The 26688-nt window shown below is 52.2% G+C and overlaps 5 protein-coding genes and 1 long non-coding RNA gene across 9 annotated transcripts in view; 1 reads left to right on the plus strand and 5 right to left on the minus strand.

Moving 5' to 3' along the window:
• Positions 1 to 14382, minus strand: part of Hoxb3 (homeobox B3) — a 55246-nt gene extending 40864 nt beyond the window's left edge. Inside the window, exon 1 of the mRNA XM_085695703.2 lies at positions 14251 to 14382. The gene's annotated coding sequence lies outside the window, so the exon portion shown is untranslated. The remainder of the gene's footprint in view (positions 1 to 14250) is intronic.
• Positions 52 to 26663, plus strand: LOC146893268 (uncharacterized). 2 transcript variants are annotated; one of them, XR_015738760.1, is made up of 5 exons: positions 52 to 362; positions 10407 to 10506; positions 13732 to 13912; positions 15945 to 16040; positions 26381 to 26663. It is a non-coding gene; the product is annotated as an uncharacterized LOC146893268 (long non-coding RNA). The 2 variants fall into 2 exon arrangements; XR_015738759.1 differs by lacking the exon at positions 26381 to 26663 and having other exon boundaries at positions 55 to 362; positions 15945 to 16164.
• On the minus strand, positions 1012 to 3566 carry Hoxb5 (homeobox B5). The gene is made up of 2 exons (XM_048450915.3): positions 2931 to 3566; positions 1012 to 2251 (listed from the first exon to the last, which is right to left on the minus strand). Exons 1-2 carry the CDS (start codon positions 3490 to 3492, stop codon positions 2004 to 2006), a joined length of 810 nt encoding a protein of 269 aa, XP_048306872.1. The 5' UTR covers positions 3493 to 3566; the 3' UTR covers positions 1012 to 2003.
• Positions 5585 to 14168, minus strand: Hoxb6 (homeobox B6). Of its 2 annotated transcripts, XM_085695702.2 has the most exons (3): positions 13525 to 14168; positions 7510 to 8002; positions 5585 to 6480 (listed from the first exon to the last, which is right to left on the minus strand). In XM_085695702.2, the coding sequence occupies exons 2-3, from the start codon at positions 7922 to 7924 to the stop codon at positions 6221 to 6223; spliced, it is 675 nt and encodes a 224-aa protein (XP_085551828.1). In that variant the 5' UTR covers positions 7925 to 8002; positions 13525 to 14168; the 3' UTR covers positions 5585 to 6220. The 2 variants fall into 2 exon arrangements, with proteins under 2 accessions (XP_085551828.1, XP_048306874.1); XM_048450917.3 differs by lacking the exon at positions 13525 to 14168 and having other exon boundaries at positions 7510 to 13134.
• On the minus strand, positions 17015 to 20603 carry Hoxb7 (homeobox B7). The gene is made up of 2 exons (XM_048450919.3): positions 20065 to 20603; positions 17015 to 17776 (listed from the first exon to the last, which is right to left on the minus strand). The coding sequence occupies exons 1-2, from the start codon at positions 20462 to 20464 to the stop codon at positions 17523 to 17525; spliced, it is 654 nt and encodes a 217-aa protein (XP_048306876.1). The 5' UTR covers positions 20465 to 20603; the 3' UTR covers positions 17015 to 17522.
• Hoxb8 (homeobox B8) lies at positions 21887 to 25039 on the minus strand. 2 transcript variants are annotated; one of them, XM_087910054.1, is made up of 2 exons: positions 23817 to 25039; positions 21887 to 23043 (listed from the first exon to the last, which is right to left on the minus strand). In XM_087910054.1, exons 1-2 carry the CDS (start codon positions 24238 to 24240, stop codon positions 22739 to 22741), a joined length of 729 nt encoding a protein of 242 aa, XP_087766180.1. In that variant the 5' UTR covers positions 24241 to 25039; the 3' UTR covers positions 21887 to 22738. The 2 variants fall into 2 exon arrangements, with proteins under 2 accessions (XP_087766180.1, XP_087766179.1); XM_087910053.1 differs by having other exon boundaries at positions 21887 to 23046.
• Positions 26664 to 26688: the final 25 nt, after the last annotated feature.

Consider the following 26688-nt stretch of genomic DNA (forward strand, 5'->3'; position numbering starts at 1 on the left):
AGCAGTTAAAGTGTCACTTAACCTTCTGGAGAATGTGAAATATACCGCGCGGTGTCAACTCCCCAAAACCATAAAACTAACTTTATGGACCTCACGTGACTTTCTCGAGCCAGTGAGGGGTATCTGTCTGACTTCTCGGCGATTTTTACGATCTAACTTCGAGATAAAACCCCTATCCATTTGACATCTAAATGTCATAGCGACTTTTGGGATAGTTTGCTTTCGGCAAAGGGGGACAAAGTCTTGGGGTGAGAGGGAAGGAGGGCCCAATACACCCTCCAAGACCCTCGCCATCTCCTCACCGGCTCCCCCTCCCCCCAGGTCCTGTAAGAAGTTGGGCCCAGCTGGAAGGGATTGACCGGGTAAGTGTCCAGACTTGACTCTTATGCTCAGGGTGGAGGCTGAACTGGATGGAGGAAGACTGGGCCCTGGTCCTGAACCAGGCTGGAGGGGGAGCCAGGGGCCTTTCAGGAGGAACCCTAATCAAGAGGGGAAGGTCAGTCGGGACCCCTGGAGAGGAGGACCCCTTGAAAAGTGCAGAGAAGGCCCAGTGAGGCAGGAAACCTTTGAAATTGAGTTGTGGTTTGGTTTTTTGTTTGGTTTTGTTTTGTTTTGTCTTTCTTCAGTGAGTAGCAGAACTTAACTGGGGTTTGGAACAGGAGACTGGGCATCTGGGCAGGCCTTTACCAGTCTCAAAATACCAGGACTTCTTGCTCAGTACTTAGGCCCAAATAACTCTTCCTGGAGCATTTTTTTTCAGAGGCTTTGCAAGTCACCTGGAGGGAAGTCAGGATGGAGTCCAGCTAAGGCCCATATGAAGTTCCTGGGCCTCTCACCACCCCAGGCAGGAAGGCCTGTCTCCTGGCCCAACCTAGGTGGCTTCAAGGGGTTTCTGGCGGACATCCTACTTTCCCTTCCCTATGCCCTAGATTTATGGGAGATGGTCTCAGGATAGCTTGTGCCCAGTGGTGAAAGAGGCAGACCCTCGGAGAAAAGACAAGAGGAAGGCAATGGAGTGGGGAAAACATTTATTTGACTTCAAGGAAAGCTACAGACATACCAAAAGCTAATCACTGAGACAGGCCTGGCAAAGACAGATTTCACACACACACACACACACACACACACACAGCAACCTCTCGCTCACTACAAATGGTCTTGGAAGCGAAATGGGTAAGGAAGTGGTTGGCCTGACCCAGACTAGCCCCATATTTACAAGCTTTGGGCCTTCTAGCCAGACCCACAGATTCACAGAGAAAAAATCACAAGACATTTTACACCGAGGCTTTTTTCTGATTCCATACACTCCCAGGCCAGGCCTTGTGGGGCCTACCAGGCAGCAGGCGCTTTATGCTTACTCCTTTCCTTTTCTCTTCTCCACATCCGCACTTTGGTCCTTCCCTGGCCCCTTCCCACCCCAGGAACAAGCCACTGCTCCGGAGACCTGGGCCTAGGGAGTGGGAGCTGAAGAAGGATGAGGTGGGTGAAAAGAGACACAATCATAGACTCCATTTCTCAGGCCAGCTCAGCTGGGCCCAGCACTACCCAAACTCATCTGCTGCCCCTTATGGAAGTTTCCAGCTGACACTCAAAATACAGCCATTATCCTTTTATAAATAAGTTAGAACACAGACAGGGAAGGGAAGTCACATTAAACATGCGAATTTCTTTTTCTTTTCTTTTTCCTGGGGAAAGGGGTGCACCCACAGACACGAGGACATTCAGAAACACTGGCAATTGGGGACGAGCCAAGGGAGGTGGGGAGCATGGAAGGGAAATAATAATAATTATAATTATTAACAATAATAACAAGATAACCAGTCCAGGAGAGAGGGAGCCATGGGAAGACCTAAGACCAAACGAAAAATTGTAACACAAGGCTGGGGCGAGACAGGCTCGTGGGAACAGGTCCCCAGCGGGCAGCGGCAGTGCAGGGAGGATTGGAAGGGTCGGGCTGGGGGTGGTGCGGGCTCTTGGGCCGCCCAGGGCTCCTCCGAATGGGCTCATGGTTGGAAGGCGCTGCCGGCTGTAGCCAGGCTCATACTTTTCAGTTTGTTGTCTTTCTTCCACTTCATGCGACGGTTCTGGAACCAGATTTTGATCTGACGCTCGGACAGGCAGAGCGCGTGGGCGATCTCGATGCGTCGCCGCCTGGTCAGGTAGCGATTGAAGTGGAATTCCTTCTCCAGCTCCAGGGTCTGGTAGCGAGTATAGGCGGTCCGGGCCCTTTTCCCGTCTGGCCCAGTCATATCTAGAGCAGTTAGAGAAGAGCCCGGAGGCAACGTTATTCCGGTTAAAGGAGGGGGGCACTGAGTGGGAGGGGGCGGGGAGCAGGACCCAGGCGTCCCCAGCACCCAGCTCACCGCAGCTCCTATCCTCCTCACTCCAGGTACCCGCATCCAGCCTCTATTTCTTCATCCCCTTCCCCAGCAGCCCCCACTTCTGGTGCTAGTGAATGCTCCCGGCTTTGTCTCTTGCTCCTTCCCAGTGCCTCACCCTAGGCTGGGTTCAGGCGGCCTTTAGCCCCGGAAGGGAGGAGAGTCGCTGCACTTTTGCCCTAGAAAGCTCCGTTTACAGCCCATTTCTTCTTTGCTAGCTGCGTCTCAAAATTCCTGGAATAAACAGGACCCCTCCCTACAATACACAAATCTTATCTTTCAACCCAAAGCCGGTGACTAGCTGGAAAAATAAAACCTAAGCTGAGCCCGGCAACAAATTGTTTTTTTTTTAAATGCCCACCCCCAGCAAAAGACCCTGTTTGGTTCTGTTCATGGAGCTGTGGGGGCCCCTTTGAACAGTTCTCCCTCTTTTTTTGAGGGGGGGGAATGAATCTATATTTGAGGCAAAGTCAAAGCTTTCCTCACACACACCCCCTCACCCCCAGCACAGGACAGGGATACGGAGAGGACAAAAAAGAGATGGAGAATTACCGTGGCTGATGTGAAGCTTCCTCATCCAGGGGAATATCTGTGGAGTCTGCCCCTCGGGCGCGGCTGTAGTGGTGGCCATGGGCTCTGGCTGTGCCCGAGCCAGGCTCGGGCTGCTTAGCTGGCTTGCCGCTTCCTCAGGCTCGGAGGACGCGCTGGCCTCGTCTATTTCGGTGAAATTGGCGCTGGAGCTGGCTGGGGTCGCCTGGTCGGAAGGGGACGAAGCAGCGGGCTTGGTGCCGTGGCTGTCGCCGTTGGTGCAGGGCAGGGACTCGGGCGAGGACAGGGAGCAGCTGGACGTCGCCTGCCTGAAGCGGGGCTCCTGGGCTGACGCGGGGAAGGCGCGCGAGCTCTCGCCCACCGCCCCAAAGTGGCTGGAGGAGGCCGAGGAGCGGTTGACGCTGAGATCCATCCCATTGTAATTGTAGCCGTAAGAGCCGGTGTGCATGGCAGCGGGATCCCTGTAAGAGCCGCTCAGAGAGCTGCCACTGCCATAATTTAGCAACTGATAGTCCGGGCCATTTGGATAACGCCCCGAGAAGGAGTTTACAAAGTACGAGCTCATTTGGGTGATTTTGGAGGGCTTGATTTGTGGATCGTGGTCGTTATAACCCTGTGCTTCACGATTTATGATGTATTAATGAATTATAGCGATGCACTGTACTTCGTTTTGCTATGTATGCGGCCAAATATGGGGGGGGTTGGAAGGGGGATGGGGGGGCGTTAGGGAATCACGTGCTTTTGTTGACCAGTCGTAAATTCTCGCTGATGACCTCAAGAGGTAATTCATGCTCTATGGTTACAAATAATGACGATCCGAGAATCGTTAGGGCCGATTCAATGCGAGCCTCCGAAGGGGGGGGGGGGAAGAAAGAGAGAAGGGGGAGAAACAGGGAGAAGGTTGGCGTTGGCCTCTAAGCAGAGCGCGCCACCTCCCGGCGATTGACGGGAGCGCGGACCGCAGGCCGCCATGGCGGCGTCGGCAACCTCCCAACTGGCTCTGTGCAACCGCCAAGCAAGAAAGAAACGCGGCCCCGCGGCTCACACGCAGGGTTGAACCTTTAGGAAGATAGGTTTGAGTCTTTTCCCCACTTTGTTAGGGTGAGATTATTCCCTCTATTTATGTCTTTCTCTCTGACATTATTATCATCATTTATTATTACTATTATTATTTTAACTCTGGATAGTATGACCAAGGATTTAGTTGTCTGACCTTCCCTATTTAAGCTTTGTCAGTTCCCAAGTTGGGTAAGGAAATGGGGGAGGAAGGGTTAGAAGTTGTGTGAGAAAAAAAAACAATTATTACGAGTTATTACGAGTTATCTCCGTTAGCTCAACCAGGCCTTCTTCCTGGCGAGACTTCGGTGGCGGGTCCAAAACGCCAGAGAGCCGCAAGGCTGGGCAGGAGGCTGGAAGAGGCAGAGAAGCTCTTCCTTCTCCTGGGCCCCTGGGAAGTTTGAAATTCTCCTTCTGATCTCGCATCCTTAGCATAGGCCTAGGAACCGAGCTGGACAGGGACCCTGGAAGAGGAACACAGCCGGGATAGGCAGCTTAGAGCAGCCACCGCCTAGGCGGTGGAGATTTGGGTGACAACTCGTATGTGAGAGTTTGGGGTTAAAACAGAACCCCTTAACAATCTCGCCAGATGCCAGTTATCTCGTTCGGAGGCCAGATCCGAAGCCTCATTCTGCGGGTGGCTAACAGTTGGAGAATTTGTTCATCTGCCTTCCAGCCTTCCTAGGAAGGGGTTCAGAAGACCGGCGGCCCCTTGCTGAACCCGCTGGGCAGCCAGAGATCTCCGCAGCTGGGCCCCTTCTGCCAGGCAGATATTTTCTTTAAAAATAGAAAAGGGAGAGAGGGAGGAGGAAGAAAAGAAAACGGTGCCTGCAGCTTGCGGCTTGGGTGAGAGAGAAACTAGAGAAAGAATAAACGGTTTTGGGTAGAGAAGATGAGATCAAATGCCCCATCACCTGGTCCCCTGTCCTCAGGTTTCCAAAGAGTCAGATAAAGTCGGGACCTTGCGGCCTCCTGCTCCCTGGTTCTCCTTCTCTTCCTTGTCATAGAACTCCTACTTAATATGGGAAGGGGCACCCTGAAGCCTGTAGACAAACTGTGGAGAGATACCCAGTGGCCTCATTTTTCAGTCTCCGGAGCAATAGGCCAGAGAACCGAGGGCCAAGGCCGGCAGAGACAGCCATGTGGGCGGGCCAAAGGCCAGGGGCCTTGGCTAGCAGAAGACAGAAAAACGCTGCAGAGGCGCCCAGACCCGCCCAACTCAGTCTCTCCAGGGCTCTGGGCTAGGAGGCCTCCAGTGGCATCCCTCCAGAGTCTCACTACCTAGGCAAGCTTAAGGAACAAGAAGGGGAAAGGCTTCTCTCCGTCATCCCTCCCTCAAGTCTGAATAGGAGAGGCAATTGTGGATTTAGCACCGAGGAAGGCACAACCAACGCTGGGGCCTGGGAGGACCTAATGCTGGTCCCTGCTTTTGATTCCTGCTTTTATCTCAACTGTAACTCCCGAATTGAATTGAGTATGGTGGCTGGAAAGGCCCTGAGGCGACCATGGTTCTCACCTTTGCTGTTCAGGCTTAGGGACGACAGGATTTGCTGGGGCTATGGAGGGGGAAAATGACAGGGAATAATTGGATGTGACTGAGCTGCGAGTTTTCACGTCTTTATTATTATTATCATCATCATAATCATTATTAATAATATTAATATTATTACCGAAGTATTTCACGTCCCGAGCTAAGACAAGACTACAAACACAACACATAGAAAATTAATAAAATAGAACTTTGTTTTCTTCTGAGGCTCCTCTTCTTAATTCTAGGTAGTATGTGCTCCTTCCAGTGGTTTTGGGGAGGGGGTAGGAGAGACAAGTCTGGGGTAGGGAGTCTTTCAGGTCCCTGTTGAGGGGACAGAGAATCTACCATTGAACCGTGCACGGGGGACATGGACGAAATGAGACTCGACAAGGACAAGAGCATTCTGCTCTGCTTCCAGAGACGTCAAGTGAGTCCGATTCTCAGTTCTCACCAGGGAGTCTGATGAGGCCAAGGTGGGTTCTTCGGGGAGGGAGGAGGCGCTGGGGTGCTGGGTGGGCAGCCTTCAAGCGCCCAGGAAGAGTTCTGCGGGCGGGGACGTCCAGGAGAGCGCTTGGGCCCCGCCCGTCTTGCGCTGGAGAGCTAGTCCCCAGACTCCCCCCGACCGCAGAGCCTTCTGGGGCTTTCGGGTGCCCTCGGTTCCCCTACAGGCCTCTCCCTTCGCGTCCCCCCTCCCTTTGCTGCACCTTCACTCGGCTGGTTTTTCTTCCTCCTCCTCCGCACTGAGCTGAGACGCACTGAGCAATTTGCTCTCCTTTTTCCACTTCATGCGCCGGTTCTGAAACCAGATCTTGATCTGCCTCTCGGTCAGGCACAGGGCGTGCGCGATCTCAATGCGCCGCCGCCGGGTTAGGTAGCGATTGTAGTGAAATTCTTTCTCCAGTTCCAGGGTCTGGTAACGAGTGTACGTCTGGCGGCCTCGCCGACCGCTGGGCCCAAAAGAGGAACCTGTTACGCAGAAAGGAGAAACTGAGGCCTGGAGTTACACCAAGCTCACAGCCCCCCTCCCCCATTCAGTCTTCAAACATGATGCTTACTAGTCCTCCTTCCTTTCTCCCATTTCCTAGTCCCTCTTTCTCACTCCTCCAGCGCCCCCTCCAGATTCCCTCCTGGATTCCTAGGCCTGTGCTTTCTTTCTGTCTAGACTTTTGGTGGGGGAGGGGAGGGGAGGAGAGGGGCACCTGAGCTTAGGGGGGAGGGGCCGTCCAGGTGTGTCTCTGACTTGCTGTATCTTTCCTTTCCTTTCTATCCATCCAGCTTTCCCTACCCTACTCAATGATAGATTCTGGCCCTTAATCCATAATGACGTGGATCGATCCATAGTCCGCATTAACAACTCCTCACTTTCGTGTCCCGCTAATGGACATCAATTGGGACTTGAAGCCTACAAATAATCCAACCTGAGACCCAGGCGCCGGTTTGTCCCTCTCACTCCCTCCGCCTGTCCCCTCTTATGCCTCCTTCCCCAGACTACCACCACTTTCCCGGTATCTCCCTGCTTCCCAGTCCCCCCCCTCCAGCCCCAGGGAAATGCAGTCCAGGATCCATTAAATTGCCCTTGCCGGCTTCATGCCACCCCCTCCCCTTCATGACGCACTTTTGTTTTTAATGGAGTGATCTTTGGGTGGGGAGACCCGGACCGATCTGGATAAGAGAGGTGTATAACACACAGAAGAAGGCAAAACCAGAGACTGAGTCCCCTGTCCTCTTCCTGATCAGCAAGCCTATCTCTGGCCTAACTCAGAGAGCCCACATACTCCCCCTGCCTTACTGTGTGTGCAGCTGGGACTTTGCAAACTTTGCAACTTCAGTGGGCAAGAGAACCGCTTTGGAGGCAGGGACCTAATCTTGCCCCCTCTCCTGAGATACCCACCTAGTTCCCAGTGGGGGAACGGGGTGGGGTGGGGGAGACACTCACTAGTTCTGCCTTTCTGCATGCCCCCCCCCCCGCGCGGGACAGCGGGAAGTCTCACTCACTGTTGCATGAATTCATGCGTTGCATCCACGGGTAGACAGGCGTGGAGCACTTCTGCTCCTCGGTCTCTCCGAACACATTCTTGTCCTGTGCGCAGTCAGACTTCCGCGGCTCTGGATGGAACGGGGGCGGCTCGTCGGCGCCGGAGAGGGCGCAGGCCGCATCCTTCTCCCGGTAGAAGGCAGGCGCCGGCCCGTAGTCGCAGGGCGCTGCCCGTCCGTAACCGCCGCCGGCTGGTGGGTAATAGGAGGACGCCGCAAAGCCCTTGTCCTGGCCCGGTCCCGGCCCGTATGGCGCGGGGTAGTGCCGCAGCGGGTCCGCATAGCCAGACGAGTAGAGCGGCAGCTGGCCCAGGAAGGACTCCTGCCCGCTGGCCAGAGTGACGGGGAAGGTGGAGTTCACGAAATAGGAACTCATCGGGAGGGGAGGCGCGCGCGGCTGCTGCTGCTCCGCCGGGTTTATGATTTGTTGTGTTTTATAGTCCGAGCGCCGCGCCTATTAGTAGTATAGCCGAGATTGGGTTTTAGCTGAGGGGGGATGGCGAGGTGCCAGTGAGGGCCAGAAGGAAATACAACCATCTGATCCAACACTGACCAATGGCAGAGGCAGGAATTGTCAAACAGCACCCAGGAGGAGCGCAGCCCGCACGAGGGACCCGCGCACAAACCTATCAACCTTTTTCCCCCTCCTCTCTCTCTCTCTCTCTCTCTTTCTCTCTCTCTCTCTCTCTCTCTCTCTCTCTCTCTCTCTCTCTCTCTCTCTCTCTTCCTCTTCCACCTACGTAGGATCTGCGAAAGAAGCGTCTGTGCTTTTGAGGGAGGAGGGAACATTTGGATGGAGATCACCCCATTCCCCAGTGATGAAATAAATACACCCCTCCCCCCACTCCACGCAGGAATAGGGAAAAGTTAATTGTGTTTTCAGAAAAGTTAACCCCTGCGTTGCACGGGCCCGTTCCCTCAAGGGAGGTCTGGGTAAATGCCCACGAATCTCGTTGAGAGAGAATGAAGGGGGAAGGTCTGTTTCTAGGGATTTGTGCTGGTAAAGGGAAAACTGGGTTGTCCGCTAATTTGCTTCATTTTAGAAACAGGGGAAGAAGAAACGTCCTCCTTAGTAGGTTTGGAAAATCGTTTGTCCTGTTTATCAGGTCTGTCTCTCCCCCTCGCAAGCTTAGGTTTATCAGATCCCCGCTTCTCCACAATTCTCAAGGTTAGAGGGGGCAAGCCAGATCCCTCTGCCTAGAAGACCCAGAAGAAGGAAATGCCAGGGTTATGTGAGCCCAAGCTTCTCCCTCTGGCTGCTCCACTAGTCTAGTAGCTTCTGACAAGCCGGTCCTTAAGTCCGAGACAGCTCAGCCTGCCTGGTTGCAGTCTTGACTGGGATTGGGGCTCCGGAGAAAGAAACTAACAATCTCTAAATTTGGTGATCTAGAGCGCAGGGAAAGCCTCAAGCCCTGGCCTATGTGACTCTGCTGCATCTCTGTTCTGCCTGCACCCCTCACTCTGTTTCCACTCAGTCCATCCTTACCCCTCACCCCAAATGATGTAAGAATAGTTCCTGGCTACAGAGCTTTAAAATCAAGGATGTCCCAGTAAATCGAGATACAGGGATGAAATTGCCCTCTTAGAAATGTGAGTAGATGGATGGTTGTGGTGCATGCCTTTAATCCCATCACTTGCAAGGCAGAGACAGACAGATCTCCAAGTTCGAGGCCAGCCTGGTCTACAAACTGAGTACCAGGACAACCAGGGCTACTCAGAGAAACCCTATTTTGAGGGGGGGGGAGTAATTCTTCAGCTCCTCATTGGAGAAGATGGGAGCCCGTTGAAAAGAACCTTCTCTTCTGTCCTGCTTTCTCTACGAATTGTCAATTACCTCTGAAATCCCATCCCAAAACTTGATTTAAATTTCGTTTAAGGAAGGAAGGCTGTTAAGTCCACCTAGGGACTCAGTAACCATCTTTCAATCTTCACCTGGCATGCCCACTCTAACTTTTGACACCCACAACCCTCCAGTCAGGTCTCTTAACCACTCTCCTGTCCCCTCCAGTGCCTCCTGTTTGTATCACCTGCTTTGCCACCCGAAAACGTGAGAGTGGAAGACTATACCTATATCTGTCTACACTCTCGCTTTCTTCTCTCACCCAGAGAAAATGAGCACAGACCTCAAGCTAGGGCACACACTGTATTTCTGACGTTCTAATATGCACACACAGGTCAGACAGTTAAGAGAGTATAACCTCCCTTCCAACCCGAACATGGGGGGAATGGGTGTAAGAATGATGTCTGGGGTCAGGCCAGGCTGACCCACCTCTGCCTTGTTCTTTTGGGCTCCTTTTTGTGGTCCACTTCTGCCCACTGATAATAGGAAAGGGCTGAGGGTGGGTGATCAAAAGTGAGGATTTATTTGGCTGCAAAGTGGCCTCTGAAGCTCTTTGAACTCAAAGCAACTGCTAGGCTGCCCCTTTGTGGCACAATGACCATCCCTGGGTGTCTCTCTCTTTAGCCTGAAACCATGGGGGCGGGGGAGGTGGACTTTTTAAAAAGACCTAAAACCTTCTAATGATGAAGAAAGCAGAAATGCTCCAACCTAGAAATGGCTGGGCCTATACTGAGAAAGGAGTACCCGGCTGTTTCAGCAAGGGAACAAGATGCAGAAGAATGTTTACCCCTCCCCCAATCTTGCCACTGAGGCTGGGCCTTGGGCCTCAGCCCTTCTCCCTGGTCACAATGCCCTCATCATAGGAAAGGTGGTATGTTAAAGATGGCCCATGTTTTTTTTTTTTAATAAAAAAAAGTCAGAGGAGGTGAGAGAGGAGGCCTTCCCCTGTGATAGAAGCAGGAAAATAATTGCTTTATCCTTTAAAGTAGCAGCCCTCAAATTAACCTCACCTCTGCAGGTTGCCTGTCTGGAGATGGAGCCACTATGGGCAGGACCAGGGCGCCTGGAGTCGGGCATGAAAGGAAATAGCGCCTCATCGCTCTTATCTAAGCTCAGAGGTATTTATGAGCGTTTATTCATCTGATCCGTTTGTTTGGGAAAAAGAGCAGGCAGGCAGAGCTGGGCCAGAGACCGCCTGGTTTCTGGAGCCAGATCTCTACTGATCTGTCTGTGATTCCCTCCACCTCCGTTTGTCTGTCTCCACCAGGAAATATGTAAATACACAGCAGGCAGCAGGCAGTTCTCTATCACCGAGGGAGGGAAATAAATGTACACCAAGTCTTCAGTAACAGCACAGGGATTGTCCTGCTAACCCACAGGCAGGATTTATAATTGCGATTTTCTGTGCTTTGAGTCTGCAGTCTCGTGGGTAAGCACACACATTCCAACTCCCAGAGAAATGTTGCCGAAGTCATGTTCAGCTCAGGAGTGAAATCTCCAGAAGGCGATGTTCTTAGGAATAGCATTTGCCTGCCTTCATGAGGAGGAGGTGAGACAATAGCTAGGCTTCCTATTTCCTCTAAGATATAAAGCACCCCCCCCCAGCTCCTTAAATAGAAAGTACCTTCTCCTATCCCATCCCCAACTTTACCTGGGGTGGGGCTGATGAAAATCTCTTAAACCCAATTCTCCCCCTGGATTCTGGTTGTCTGAAATGTTCCCCAATGGTGCAATGTGGTGGCTCCCACAGACTGGAAAGAGGCTCTTTACTTGAACACTCTGCCCTAATATCGACTGATCCAAATCGAGGTACAAAGACCTCATTTCCATTATGCAAATGAGCGGCATCTCTCTGATCTTCTAGGAGGAGTGGGTGAGCCTTCACGCCACTCCCCCGTTCACCCTTACCCTAAGAGCCCCGAAGTGTTTCAAGCCTCTGCAGTAGCTTGACTTCCCCTCCCTATATTTCCTTCTGATTGCCCAAAAGAAAAAAATTTAGGAGGGCCGCAAATCTTCCTGCTAGATCCCTCGGGGCCTCCTGTGGAGCGACTCACTAAGCCCGGTGGTGCAGCCGCCAGAAAGTCACTCTTTCCAAGCAGAGAGGAAAAAAGCTTAAAGACCTGTTCCAGAGAGAGGCTCAGACTCTGGAGTCGTCTAGGGCGCCGGGTCGCGGCGGGGGTGTGTGCCCCCAGCACTACACAGCCAGACCTTAGTAACACCTTGGCCAGCCTGGCGCAGCAGGCAATTTCCTGCAGCCCCCCGCCCAGGAACGGGGGGCCACCGCACCTTGAAAGGGGCAGCCAGAGCTTCCTCTAGCAGCTTGAAAGCCCGAGCTAATCAGTAACCGGTGAGACCGGAGTCAAGACTCCAACGCAGAGGCTGAGGGCGCTCACCCAGCCCTCGACACCCCCTCTGGGAAAGCGGTTCCGTTAACCTGGTGTGAGGGGGTCCCACAGGAACGGAAATTACAGAGATTTTGGTTTTTTAATGTTTTCTCCTCACTCCCGATTATCCACCAAAGACATTTTTTTTTTTTGCGCCGATTTCGTGTGAAACGATCGAGAATGGGGGAAGGGACCAACACTCACTTGCAGACACCGCCAGTTTCCAGAAAATTCAGTTCAACTCCTTCACCACGGACTCAACAGCTTAGGAATTGGCAATACCCACAAACCAACTGTAAGAATACAGACTGGGTTTGTCTTTAACAACCGAGTGGAACTGCCCGGTCGGCGCCTCCCTTGACCGCCCCCCCCCCCCTTGGCTGAAAAGAAAACTAAATAAACCTTGAACATATTTGGCCTCACACCTCTCCAGAGGCCCAATTGTGTCTCGTGTCTTAGGTGCTGATGAGGGTCGTGGGGCTGAACTCTCAACCCTTTGACTCAGTACCCCCGGTCCATGGGTTATATATAGTATTACTCCTCTCTCAGCATCTGCCTCTTCCTCTGCCAGCCTCCAGGTTTGTGGCTGGGATGAGTGGAGGGTCTGCAGGAGATGAGAGACGGTTGAGGATGATGTGACAAAAGACTCATTCCGTTTTCTAAAATGTGCACCCGGGGACTAAGATGCAGCAGAGAGCGTCGGTAGGGTCTGAATCCTACCGAACCGCGCGGCCCGAGCTCCAAGCAAACACGCAGGACACGGGGAGAGGCTGGCTGTGCCAAAGCCGCCTGTCCCCGAACGGACGGTAGATGGCAGCAAACTGCATAATTTGGGTCAGAGGAAATTGTCTAAGGGACGATTTATAATCCACCAAGACTAGATGGGGGGGGGGGGAGACCTTTACTTTGAGTGGGTTTGGGGGGATTTTCCCGTCGCGAATAAGATCCAAGAGTCCTAGATGCTAGCGATTAATTCCTTTTGCTAAGAAATCAATGTGTTTCAAGGAGCCCAGTCCAGGCCTGTTCATCTGGCCCCCCAGGGAGCCACAGTCCTATGCCACAAGTGTCTGAGTTTCCTTTTCCTAATAGCTCAGGAGACCAATGTAGGCACACACTTGCCCCAGATCCTAAAATTCTAGACAACCAGAAGTCTGAGCCTGAACGACCTGCACAGGCTTTTAAGAAACAGAAAGGAAGTCAGCCAATCTCTGGTCCTGCAAACCAAAGTAATTCACAATGTCCCCTGTCCTTCCTGCCCAAAGTGACTTATTTCTCTGCGGATAGCTTCCCTAGAGACCCTTCACCCCATTTCTTAGCCCTCACCTGCTGACTTGAACCCTACCCCAGCTTCTTTAAGAATCTGTCTCATACTCAGCAGCCCTCCCACCCTCCCCCACCTTCAGAAAGCTAGGCAACAAAATTGGGCGGTGAGAGACAGGACTTAGCTCGGAACTCAGCCTCCTTTGGAGGCTTTTTAGCCCACACCATTGGATTCTCTAGTTAGGTTTCCGTTTTGTTTTGTATTCCTTGCCCTCCCTCCCCTGAGCCGTACACCCACATCAAATTTATTTTGTGTATAAGCCTGAAATAGCATGCTAAAACCATTTCACAACCACCACATTTGAATCCAGGAAAGTTTGAAATCTTTCCATGTCAGATATGCAATTTTCTCCACCAAAATCCACACATCCTATACCGATAAAACACAGGTAACAGAATCGATCACACACAGACCAACAGACTTTAACCTACCGCGTTAAAACCACAAAACTCTCTCCCTGAAGACGAGGTTCCCTCGGGCGGCGGGAGTGGCAAGAGACCTGGGCGTTCCTCGGCTAGCTTCCTGGGGAGTCTCCCTCGCTTTGGGTTTCTTCACCCACAGCCCTTTAATTTCAGAAATGTCTCCGGAGGAAGATAGCGAACATTTCTCTGTGAATTGTCCTTTTTCTGTCACTCTAGCCGCCTCCCTGCCCTTGGCTGGCCTCAGCGGAGATTCCAGGCCCTACTGAGACCAGGACGTCCCTCAGCGCCACCGCCCCTCGTGCCAACGCAGCCGGGGAAATCGCCGTTACCCACACTGGGCAAGAAAACCGCACGGGGGCAATCCGGGGAGGCCAGGACCAGGGAGAGATGGAGGGAGGTGAGCACAAATCCACCAGGGCCAGAGCGACTGGCTAGCTCCTCTGCAGCCCAGACACCCCCACATTCTCTCTCCCAGCTTAAAAGGCAGCATAAAACTGGCCTCCGAGGCCACTTTCCGTTTCTCTCCCCCCATCTTCCCTGCAGCGGCTCCCCCTCCAGGAAGCAGCCACCCCTCTCTTTACCACAGAATTTCCTGGGAAGCTTCTCCCAGCAGCGCCCAGAGGTGGGGTTCAACCCGATCTTGGGATGGGGGGGAGGGGGAAGAAAAGCCTAAGCCCCACCCCCTGCAAAAAAAAAAACGATGCAAAAGAATAAGAATTGTAGAATCTCCCTTACCTTTGCAGAACTTGGGGTTTTTTCCTTCTCCGGATTCAAATGGGTGGGGAGGGAGGGGAAAAGGCGCGTTCGGTTTCTTCAGCTTCCCGATAATATTGTCCCAACCTGAGAGCCGTCGTTTCCCTCTCTCAGACTTGAGAGGGAGGTTGTTTCGCTTTTCTGACATTTGCATAGAAAATGGAGTAAGTTCTGGCTTTGAAAAATGGTATCGGGCTTCAGTCCTGGGCCGATTGTCCATTTACCCTTCATGATGACTGAAAATCCCAGATCAGCGAGCACATTAACTTAGAAATCAAAATTATTTTTGGTTCTCTCTTTTGTGTAATTCCCACCCCTCCTTCCCTCTCTCACTTACTCTTCTCTCCTCTCCCCCCTCTCTCTCTCTTCATCTCTCTTTTGCTATATCGAACTGATATTGAGGTATAAAAATATCAAGAGGCTGGAGCCCTGAAGGACGGCAGTGCTCCGACCTAGGTGTGGTGTCCAAAAGAATGCTGCATTATAACCACCAGGGAAATGATAAAAAGTTCATGTTCACGATCGCCCGGCCACATGACCGGCGCCGGCCAATCGCTGGATTCAACCACTCATAAACTTCTATCACAAAGTTGTAAATTTTCATAAAACAACAAGGAATTTATTGCATTTCTTCATGGCTGCTCCACCAGCAACCCTTTTCTCGGTCGCCATCTTCTTTTCTTCCCCTTCTCATTTTAGGAAAACCCCAATCCGAGACGGAGTGAGATTTGGGGTGCAAAAATGCAAGGTAGAGAAGCCACAGAGGTCCAGCTAGAATCGGGGTTTTCTCTGGAGTCTCCACATTTTCCTCAAAAGCTCTGCCTGTCTTTTATAGTAAAAATTTCCCCCAAATCTTCCACATGGGACTGTTCTGAGGAGATGGAAAGGTGAGGCAAGAACAGTAGCGGCGTTGGATGCTGCCCTTTGCGTCGTGGCGAAAAGAAAGCTCCTACACCCCCTCTCCTGTTCTGAACACCCGCCCCCATTCCTAACCCTAGAGTCTGTGGGATTTCCCCCACCTGTGAGACTTGCAGCATTGCAGGTGTGTGTTGAGGGGGGGTCGGCCCTCAGGGTCTAGTTTTTGCCTCTGGAGGGAAGGTGTCCTGGAAGGGAGCCAGACCTGATTAGTCCAACAAGCAGATTCTCCACCTCAGCACCCCAGAAACTGGGGAAGGAAGAAGCAGACCTCGGCCTCTCCCGCCTAAACGCCTGCTCTCGGGACCAGGTTCCCTAGGAGAAATCTCTGCGCTCTGCAGAGGTTGCTGCGGTCGCTACTGGAGAAGCAGCAGGTTTTTGAGGCCTTTTCTCACAAACGCAAATGAAGCATATTTTCCCGGAAACCAACCACCTTTCTCAAACCCTTTTGGCTTAAGATACTGTTCTTTAAGCAATCGAGAATTTGTAAACGAATAAATATTAAAAATCAACCCCGCAGGTCTAGGTATAAAGACACTACCGTTTAGGGTTTTGTCCAGCAATCAAGGATTTGCAAAAATTAAGAATAACTCACTCTGCTTTTCCAGGCTTCCAAAAAAAAAAAACAAAAACAAAAACAAAACCTCTACATTTTAGGTTGGGTTTCTGGTGACCTAATGCAGAAAACGAAATAATTGAAATAATTTTATTTTTAAATTTTATGTTTTCCTTCTCCCTTCCCTCCCGTGTGTGCCCCTCAGAAGATTCCAGGTTGGCGGCACTCAAGAGCAGGCTGAACAACGCAGAGGAAGCCCTGGCCGATGCACCGCCAAACTCACTGCGGTCACCCCAGTCCGGTAAACTCTCTTGGCTCTGGCTCACGGGACTGGTTTTTGTACAGTTTTAAAATTTCATATGGATCTCCCTTGTCAATCTAGAATAAAATAGATTTTAATATATAAAGTAAAGAATAAATTGAAATTAAAAAAAAAAACATGCTGACCGAAAATGCTTGCCGCCTGAGAAGAAAGCTATAAGCACTCTGACAAGGAAGTTGCACTGGGCCGGCCAAGAGGCCTCTACTCCTTGTCCAGGCCTCTGACCAAACCGCTTCAGAGGTGGAATGGACCAGGGTGTTCATTCTTTGTTTTTCTTCTGTTTGTCTCTTTTGAGGCCTACCATTTTGAACTTCATCACAATATTTGAGCCTGGACACCAGGTTCGGATCTCATAGTCCCCTTTAAAGGCATGGATAAGGAAAAGCATTTGTGAAACTTTAAATTGGTTTTTTTTTTTGTGAGGTTTTGGGAGTGTGTAACTGAGCTTATGGTCTCGTAGATGAGTAGATGGATTTACTTGGGGGCAAATGTGAGTCTCTGTTTAGAATCCAATGTGTGAATCTGTTTAGAATCCAATGTACAGTGGTGTGTATGAATGTGTCTGAGTGTCTGTGAATGCATGTTTACTTCTGAGTGTGTGTGAATGTGAAAGCATGTGTTCTGGGCATGGAGCCGGGATTGTGTGAAAGCCTGTATGTGTATTTGTGAATACATGGATGTCTATGTTTATTTTATTTGTGACTGTAACAGTGTATACATTTGTGTACTGTCAGCTTGTAAATATGGGAATTGTGTATTTTGATGAAAGTATAAAGGAAGAGAGAGAGAGAGATTGGGGATCATTAGTTGATGGGGGGGGCATCAGGGAAATAAAATCAAACCCAGCACAGAAAGACAAGGCCAGTAGAGGGACTCTGAGACACCCACCCAAGCCACCCACCACCAGCCTTCATCTCCTCCCAGCCAGAGGGAGATAGAAAGTACAAAAGCTGTTGATTTTTAATCCTGTTTTTATTCTCCATCCTTCAGATATACAGAAAGAGGCTCATGGGAAAGGGTAGGAGCCAGGATCAGCAGCGAAGTGCACAGGACACAGAGCTAGTGGGTCCTCGAAGCTCCCTAAGGCCCACTGAGTGCTGCTACCGGGAAGTACAGGGTAGGCAAGAAACCACAGTCCACAAAGACAGCGTCAAAGAGGGCTTACAAAACAGCAAGATTTTACAAAGACCTTACTAGCAACATAGAAAAGGGGAGGCACATTCCAGAAAGCCATGGAGCAGGTAGTATGTCCTTCCCATACAAAGGTAGTATGCACAAAGCGACAACACACTTTCTCATAGGTAGTATTTTTTTTACAGTGTTGAGAAGCCCAAATTTCACCCACTCATTATTTTTTAAACTGCTTCATTTAAATAGTTTTCCCCTTATTTGCATTTCATGCTTCAGTTTCCAGAGCTGGGTTCTTCTCTTCAGTCTCCTCCTCTCCGCTCTCCCTGCCCCTCACTCTTCTTCCTCCTCCTCTGCTTCGGCCTTATCCTGGCCAGTGACACCCGGGCCTGAGGTTTTGTTCTCCTTTTTCCATTTCATACGTCGGTTCTGAAACCAGATCTTGATCTGTCTTTCGGTGAGGCAGAGCGCGTGCGCAATCTCAATGCGACGCCGCCGAGTCAGATAGCGATTGTAGTGGAATTCCTTCTCCAGCTCCAAGGTCTGGTAGCGCGTGTAGGTCTGGCGGCCCCGCTTTCGGTCAGTTCCTACTCACAATATTTAGGAGAAAAGGATAGAAAAAAAAAATCAGTATGTGAAAAACACCAAGAGAATTCCCACCTCCTTCCATAGTGAGGCCTGAGGACAGTAAGAGACCATATTTACCAGATCCAAATTACCATTTTGTATATTTTGTTCTACACTTCATGGAACCCTATTCTCTGCCATGTGCAGAAAACTGTCTAAGCTTCTCGAGGATAATATTACTTTTTCTTCTGTGTGTGTGTGTGTGTGTGTGTGTGTGCGCGCGCGCGTGTGTTTGTATGTATGTCCACAAGAGATGTTTTGCTTTTCAAGGAGGATCTTGCTATGTAGCCTTTGGGTGGCTTCAATCTGGTAGCAATACTGATTCATCCTCCCAAGTGCCAAGCGCTGGGTTTATAGGCCAGGCCCACCACACCAGATAGTCGGATTATCCACAAAGGGTGGTTTTCTCAGTCTGGAGCTTCTGAAAGCCAGGTAGATCTCAGTTGCTGGCTCCTGAAAGTTCTGTTTCTAAGAGGCTAGCATAGAATGGGGGCAAATGAATCCTCAGTCACTTTCTGGGGCCAGGGGCTCCAAGTCTCCCCTTTCCCTTTGAGATGGATTAGAGGTAAGAGGCTCTGGAAACCGGTTTAGTGTGCCAGAGTGGTGGCTTCAGGCCTGGTCTGAGAAGGAAAGAAAAGAAACAAAGGACCTCTTAGGCCCAGTCCCCACCCAAACCTGTCATGGAAAGGGGAAGAGGCAAGAATTTACTTCCCTGAATCTTGAAATTATTAGTCTAACAGCAGCTATATTCTAATGACATTTTCCCCAGTAAAGTATCAAGCAAGGTCTGGCTACCTGCCTGCCTTCCTGCCCAGATAATCTAATTGTCTGAAGCAATCTTCTGGCCTCCAGGACTGCAAGGAAGAAAGGAAGATCCATGGCCTGGATCAGAAAGGAAAGCAGGGATTCTTATGGTGGGGCTGAACACCTGAGAACTTCCGGCTTAGGCCCAGAACCCTAGGAGACTTTGGGGAGCAGCTGGTGTCAGCCCTCTTGGGAAGGAGGCAGGAGAGAGGAGGGGCTAAGGGTCTTGATTTCCAGTCAAATGTAAGTCAAACTGAAATGTTTATGAGGGTAAGGTGGGGAGTTGGTAAACCAACTGCAAAGCCAGTTCAATAACAGGGTAGGTAATAGAAACCCTGAACAGAACCCTGGCCTCCAACCCTGATGAGTGAGAGTCTCTGACCATAGTCTTGGGTCTTCTGCGCCTTGGAGTTGGCTCCCAAGCCCAACTGCTTTGAGAAAATGTTTGGTTTCTTTTTGTTTGTTTGTTTGTTTGTTTGTTTGTTTAAAAGGATGTGTGAGTGGGCATTGGAAGAACCTGGTGGAAGCTTTGGTGTTTTATGGTTCTTGAAGCAGCTGCTGGGTGGCTTGCACTTGCTAGTCTTGGTTTGGTTCCGTAGAGTTCTAACCCTCCCCGCAAAAGGAAAGTCATCCTTCTGGAGTGATACTTCCATTCTTGGCTGTTCCCCCCAAGGATCCACGGAGACCTAGGAAAAGCACCTGGAAAAGCTATGCTCTCAAGAGCCTTTGCCTCTCTCGTAGTCCGCCCTCCTAAGTCCACCAGGGGCAGAAGGAGTCACAGACTCTGAGGCTCTGGGCCTCAGACAAACTCCCTTCACCTCTCTCTGGCTCTACGTCTCTGGCTGGGTCCTCAGCTCTTCTGTACCCCCTCCTCCCGCCAGGCCTCTAGAGCCCACCTCTAATTGTCCTGATGGGAATAATGGGGGAGCGGGGTTGGCTGGAAAGGAAGGGGGAGGGGAGAACTGCTTAGCTCCGTGGCCCCCTCCTCCATATCTTCTCGAGCTAGGGCTGGGGGGGGGGGGACACATACACCCAGAATTGAGCTCTCAGGCAGGGAAGTGGGGGGGAGAGAGGAGAGAGACCCTAATGGCTATTCTCTGCAAGCCCCAGCCTTCCTAGGCAAGACAAACGGCCTCCTCTCCAGCCTGTGCCGGCCCTGCTGATAAATATTTAAAGCTAAAAGGCCCGGAGGAAGGGTTGGGGGCGGGCTGGGGGCTTTGAGCGCTATGGCGTCGGCAAAAAGAGATCCGCCAGGGCCTGAGAGCAAAACTGGGGGTGGGGGCGGCGCGCGAGGTCCCAGCCCAGACTTAAACGCCGTGGCAATGGCCGATCTGAAGCAAGGAGTATCCTGGACACAGAGAGGGGTGCCCTGCGGGAAAAGGGGACCTTCCGGGGACTGTGGCCCGGACGTTGCGGCTCGGGACCGCTGGGTGCGCGGCGTTACCTGAGCTTCGCATCCAGGGGTAGATCCGGAAGTTACTCTCGGCCGCCAAGTCCGAGTCCCTCTGCTCCTTGGCGCCAGCCGCCTTGGCGGGGTCGCCCGGACACACCCCGGAGAGGTTCTGCTCAAAGGGCGCGCAGTGCATGTTGAAGGAACTCGGTTCGAGCCCGTAGCCGGCCGCGTAGACACCGGCCGCGCTCTGGCCCGCCATGCCCCCCCCGCCGGGGTACAGGCCCTGCACCGAGGCGGAGAACGGGGCGCCGGGACCTGCTCCATAGCCCGGGCGCTGGGGGTTGGAAGCAAAGGCGCAAGAAGTTTGTTCGGGAAAGGCTCCTGGAGCAAAAACCGAACTTGCGGCTGGATATTTAGAAAATAAAGCATTCGCATAATACAATGAACTCATAATTTGGCCGGATGATTTGTAGTCAGGGACGTTTTAGTGTCGGTTTTACGAGATTCCTTGATATATTACAGAATTAGAGTCCAGATTTACACCAAAAAGGACCCCCTTTTTCCTCTCTGGCCCACGTGACCTCGGCCCACGTGATACCCCCTCGGCCAATGATCTGACGGCCTCCCGGCGGCTCTCAGTAATGTGGAAAAAATTGTGTGGCGTTGGATTTATAAAATATGATCAATAATGAATGGGAAGGCCGAGCTCTGCGGATTGGGGCTGGGGGCTCAAGGGCCGCTGTCGAACCCCGCGGGCTGGAGGCAGCTTGCAGGCGTGATTTGGGGAGGAAGGAATTGAGTGGGAGGGAAAATAAATAACATCTGAGCGACCCGTGTTGTCACCCCCCACCCATTTCCCCCAGCCGGCTACAGAGCGAGAGACAGACGCAGGAATTGAATGTGCGCAACTTGGTGGGTGGGTGCTGGCCGAGTATTTATTAATCCGGGCTAATTCATCCAGGCTGCTGCTGTTCTCTTAAAACGAGGTACGGAGGTGAACCTGACCTCCAGGTTCTCTCTTAGTGCCCCAGCTGTAGTGCTGGAGGTGGATCAAGGCTTTCCAAAGGCAGGAATCCAACCCAACACAGGCGTTGGACTCTGCGATTTCTAATGACTAAATGAAAAAAAGAAGGTGCCAATAAAAAGATACACAAAATAATAATAATAATAAAAAGAACGGAATGAGGGTGGGGATAAAAAGGAAGGGAGGAGGGCGGTTTGGGTCCGGCTTGCTGCTTTCCCGGTTCCGGAAGGCGGATGCCTCACTCAGTGGAGCGTGGCTGCCAGCGAGGCAGAGGCAGCAAAGGAAGGAAGGCTGCGGCAAGCCGCGGCCTAGAAACTGGGAGAAAGTGGCGATGTCCCAGAGAGGGAAGGTAGGGAGGAACCTCTTCCCTCTACTCCTGCTTCCCCAACCTGAGTCCGAGAAAAATGGAAATATAAACTCAGCAGCCTACTCCACATCCGCCCTCCCCAAGCCCTCCCTCGCCCCCCCCCCTCCGGTCAGAACACACACGGAAACAAAGAGAGAAGTGACAGGGGATACAGCCACCAGCTTGGGCACATCTCTCCAGAGCGGCCCGGGCGCTGGAGTCTCCGGGGCCCAGCAGCCTAGGAACGCAAGGGGAGGGGGTTTCTCTTGGCTCCCCTCCCTTGATCCTCTCTCCTCCAATCACGTGCAGCCGCCTCCCTCACCCCCTGCGCCTCTGGGCCCCGGGACTCGCACCACCTGCTTCCAGCCCCCGCCCCCTCCTCTCAGCGACCTAGCCTAGGCCAGCCCAGGAGACTGCTGACCAGCTCCTCCACCCCCCCAACCCCCCACCCCAACCCAGCTAGGCGCCTGGGAGCGAATGAGGAGCGCCAGCCCGGGCCAGTCTCGGGTTCTTGCTTGTAAACTTTATTGTAACTCTTCCGCCCTTTTCAGGTGCAGACAACAGAACAAAGTATAGAGGAACAACAAAATATATAATTAGCCCTCCCTCCCCCCAATAAAGCAATTCACGGATACAGGATACATTCTCTTCACAGCAAACCTAAGACCACTTTTAACAATTGCTCACAGCGCGCATGCTAACTAAAGTAATCTCTTTTGAGAAACACTTAAGACAAAATTGTCAAATCAAAGGGGGGGGGGGGACAGGAGGAAAAGAGAGAAGCAAGAGAGAAAGCCAGCGAGCTAGAGAGGGCAGCGGGGAGCTGGGTTGCGAGGAAAGATGAGGACGCGGTGAAAGAGAGAGAGAGAAAGAGAGAGAGAAAGTGGGAGGGAGACAGAAAGAATTACGGCGTGAATAGGCAGTTTCATGTTGTTGGGAAAACTTAGCAGAAATCGGTACCTTGGTCATTACAAAGGAGCACGTTCAAAGGAAAAAGACCATTGCACAAGGAGGCTTTTTTACATGGGGCAGGGGCGAGGGGGGCTCTGGCAGGCAGCAGTCGCTCACCCTCGCAAGACGAGGGAGTCCTTGTTTAAAATCCTTTTCTTTTTCCCCCCCTTGGCCCCCAAGAGAAGGGAAGGAGATCCACGGTAGCTCACACACAAGCTATTACGAGATACTACCACTAGCAGGGACTGGCGCGGCAGGGGACGCTGCGGTGGGAGGCCCAGCTCCTGGCTCCGCTCGCGGGGCCGGAGCTCTCGGAGGCGGGGGAGCGGGCGACAGCGGCGTGGTCGCGGGAGGGACCGGCGGACGTGCGGGCAAGCCCCGGCCCAAGCAGTCCCAACTGGAGCCTACTTCTTGTCACCCTTCTGAGCATCGCCCTGCTCGGCGGTCTCTGGCGCCCGCTCCAGCTTCTCTTTCTCCAGCTCCTCCTGCTCGCATTTACTGCTGGGGAACTTGTCTTTGTTGTTCTCCTTTTTCCACTTCATTCTCCGGTTCTGGAACCAGATTTTGACCTGTCTCTCTGTCAGTCCCAGAGCGTGCGATACCTCGATCCTCCGCTTGCGAGTCAGATAGGGATTAAATAGGAACTCCTTCTCCAGCTCCAGGGTCTGGTAGCGGCTGTAGGTCTGGCGGCCTCGCCTGCGTCCGGCGGCTGCTGGGAATGGGGGAAAGGGCGAGACAGAGGGGCGGGTGGGGGAGGGGGCAGAGACAGAGAAGGTTGGAAGATTCGTGAACCAGCCTAGGAGACCAGGATAATGAGGGCAGGGGACCCTTATGCGGGGGCGGGAGGGAGCGCGCAGAGGCCGCGGTCAGCGGGGGGGGGGGGGTGAGGGGGAACTAGACAGCACTGAATCTGCGGGGGTCAAAAAGGGGGAGCCCCTTCCCCTGGTAACTAGAACTAGAATGGGGGGGTCAAATATATTAAAAGTGCCATAAAGTTTAGGAGGAAGGATGTGGAGAGGGTAATAAGAATAAAAAGCTAGAGTGGGGACCACGAACCCACCTTGAGAAGCCCCTAGAGCTTCTGCCCCAGAAGAAAAGTTTCTTTAGGGTAATTAAACTATAAAGCAATTGAGAAGTGCAAACGCTGAGCGCCCCTCACTCCCACCACTCTCCACAGCCCCCATAAAACAGTAAAAGGGGGAAGGAGGGGAGAAGAAGAAAAGTAAAGGAGAGTGAGGGGTTTATGGATTCAGGAAATTCGCTTAGCGACCCCCCCCCCCTTCAAAGGAAGCAAAAAGAAAAGGGGGGAAAGAAAAGAAAGTGGGAAAGAAGGGAAAAGAGGTAGGTGATTGGAACGGAGCCCACAAGTCCTCCTCTAGGAGCAGAAGATGCTCCCGGCCTGCCTGCCCAGCCCCCCTTCCCTGGATCGGCCTGGGGCCCTCCTGGCCCCTTCCCACCCTGGCAGGCCCGACGGGAGCTCACCTTGAGGGCGCATCCAGGGGAAGAGCTGTGTGGGCGACGGGCTCTGCTCAGACCCCTCGGCCTCCTCGCCCAGGCCGCTGGCGGCCGCGAGCTTGCAGTCTGCGTACTGCACCAGGTCTGGATCCTGCGCACCGAACAGGCTCTGGCGCTGCAGCGGGTCGTAGCCGTAGAAGTTGCCGGGGTCTCCGTGGCACGCCACGGCACACGGGTTCTGCTGGTAGGGAGCCGTGGACAGCGACGATGGCCCGTGGTAGAACTCCTGGATTTGCGACGGGTGCTGGAAGCTGCCGCCGCTGCTGGGACCGTACACCACGGTGGGTCGGCCGCCCAGGTCCTGGGCGAAGCCGCAGTCATAATAATTGGGGCGCAGGGACTCCCCGGTTTTGTATTTGGAGAACAGTGAGTTGACGAAATAAGAGCTCATTTTATTGAATTTTGAGGCGGCGGCGGCGGCGCAGGCTGTAGTTGGGGGCTGTTGGGGAGGGGGTGGGGAGGGGGAAAGGGAGGGAGAGAGAGAGAGAGAGACAGAGAGAGAAAAAAAACGCGGATTCGCCGGCTCCTAGTCACCCTCGCCAGGAAAGGAGAGGAAAAGGGAGGAGGAGGGGGAAAAAAGAAAGAAGGAAGGACGGAAAAGAAAGAAAAGGCGAAGAAGATCTCGAAGCCGCCACACTTTTTGTGATTTCCAGGAATAGAAGAGCGAAGCCTGCAAAAGTCTAAGCCTGCATGGCAGCCGCGGCTCGCTTGCCCTCCCCCCCCACCCCCCCACCCCCCAAACAAAAATATACCGCCACTTAAAGAGGTCCTCGCTTTACATTTCGAAGAAGGGATGCCAGTTCATAAACAGTTTTCGGTGATTTACTTCCCTCCAAATGAGTTGTTTCATATTTTGCCCCGTCTTTTTACCATCATTTGCATCCATTAGAGACCCCGCATCCTATTGGCTTCTGGGTACTCCTCCCGGACAGAACGCAGAGCGAGGGTGAGATCGAGAGAGCGAGCGCGCAAGAGAGAGCTAGAGCGAGAGAGCGCCAGGGAGTGAGAAGAGGGCAGGAAAAAAAGGAGGGGAAGGGGGGGAAAAACACCCAGGGAGAGAGAGGGGGAGAAGGGGGAGAGGGAGGGGGAAAGAGAGAACGAATACGGATTAAATCTGTTTAACTACCTACATTAATGAGATATCTCTTGCCTCACAACAAATCAAATACCTTCGCAGACCACCCCCAAAGACTGATGTGGGGGAGTCACGGAAAAACACCACGCGCACACACATCCACAATGCTGCGCCTGGCGTAGGCACGCTGTTAATTTCGCGATTTTAACGAGGCAATTGGAGTCTTTCTAAATGTCAGGGTCGCTTCGGAAAAATGTAAAAGAACACGGTTTAATTGCGCCGAGTTTTAAAAGGTCCTATAAATGTAATTGGTATTTTAATACAAGTTATCAAATCATACAGCTTCCTCTCCTAAACATATTTTCAAACAAACGAGGTAGTCATATTTAAAGCTTTAATGATCAATTTCCTTATTATTGATAAAGGTTTAACTATCGTGTGGAGGGAATTGGCTGGGTAACCAGCCCCCAAAAAACGGCTGTAAACTCTTTAACAAACTATAAAACGCAATAAAGCCAGAGTCTGTTGTTGTTTATGCCGCAGCGCATAAAAGCTGTTAGCATTTTACGAGTTCTTTCCTCTACAGCTATAAAACCAAGGCTTCGATCGCCCCCGCCGCCCGACTGAAGCACGGTGGGGGTGACTAAGCCGAAATGAGACCCATTATGACTTGCTGTTGATTTTTTTTTTCCTTTTCGGCGCAAACGGTGAGGTTTCCCGAGATTTTTGCCTCCTTCAGCCTTGCAGACAGATACACCTGCCCCCATGCCCTCTTTGGAGACCCCCAAACCATCACCACCCCAAGATCTGTCCCCGCCCAAGTCACACATAAACTTTCCCTCATTAAACAAACACGTAAGGATTTTCTGTGGAAAGGGGGTCTGAGTGGGCCTGGGAGAGGGAAGAAGAAGAAACTTTCTGGTTAATGGGCAAGGTTAAAGCGGAGGAAAAAGTCCTGCGAAGGCTGCCAGTTCTGCATTTATACAGGCTTTTAGCTGCTGGGAGGGGTGCTTCAAGGGAAAGAGGGGGGAATCTTCTGAAGGTGCTTTGGCCCATTCCCCCACCACCTTAGAGGGAAGATGGGCAAGGGTCTGATGCTCTCAAAAAGATGATGACTCTTGTGACTGCTCCACCCCTGCACACACATCTTGGGGTGCAGCAACTAAGCCTGAGCTGGGGTCAATCCCCTATACCTTCCACACAGGCCTTCCAGGTATAGACACTGACAATCTCATCAGCACACCAAAAAGAGGTAAGGGTAATGGAAGCTAAGGCTGGGCACCAAGGCCTTGGTTACCGCTGCCTTATGCCCTCCAGTGTCCTAGGCAAAGGCTGCGAGTTGATTTTCAGTGGGTACCTGTTACTGCTGTAGCCATTTGGTCACCTGCACTGACCTTGGGGTAAAGGGGTTTAGAGAAATCAAAGCCACCGAAGTCTCCATTTTCCTTTTTCTTAGGGTGCCTTTAGTGAAACCCTGAAGATCTGAAGCCTCAGACCCAGAATGAGGAAGCAAACTAACTGGCTGCCCCCACTCCAAGCACAGAAGCCTTATCTGCGTACCTGGCCCAAAGCTGGGGACTGTCAGACCTTGGGAGGCCCAGCGTGAGAGTCAGAACCGACGGTCTCCTGGGGCAGCTGATATGCAAAAGAGAGGCCGGAAAGACAGGGAGAAGGAGAAAGAAAATTCCTAGCACAAAGGCAGAATCGATTTTGCAAATAAATTTACTCTGTTGCTGATTCTCGGGGAGGCTTCTTTTGGGGATC

The sequence above is a fragment of the Myodes glareolus genome, chromosome 9, assembly GCF_982192425.1.
Source record: "Myodes glareolus chromosome 9, mMyoGla1.1, whole genome shotgun sequence".
Lineage (NCBI taxonomy): Eukaryota > Metazoa > Chordata > Mammalia > Rodentia > Cricetidae > Myodes > Myodes glareolus.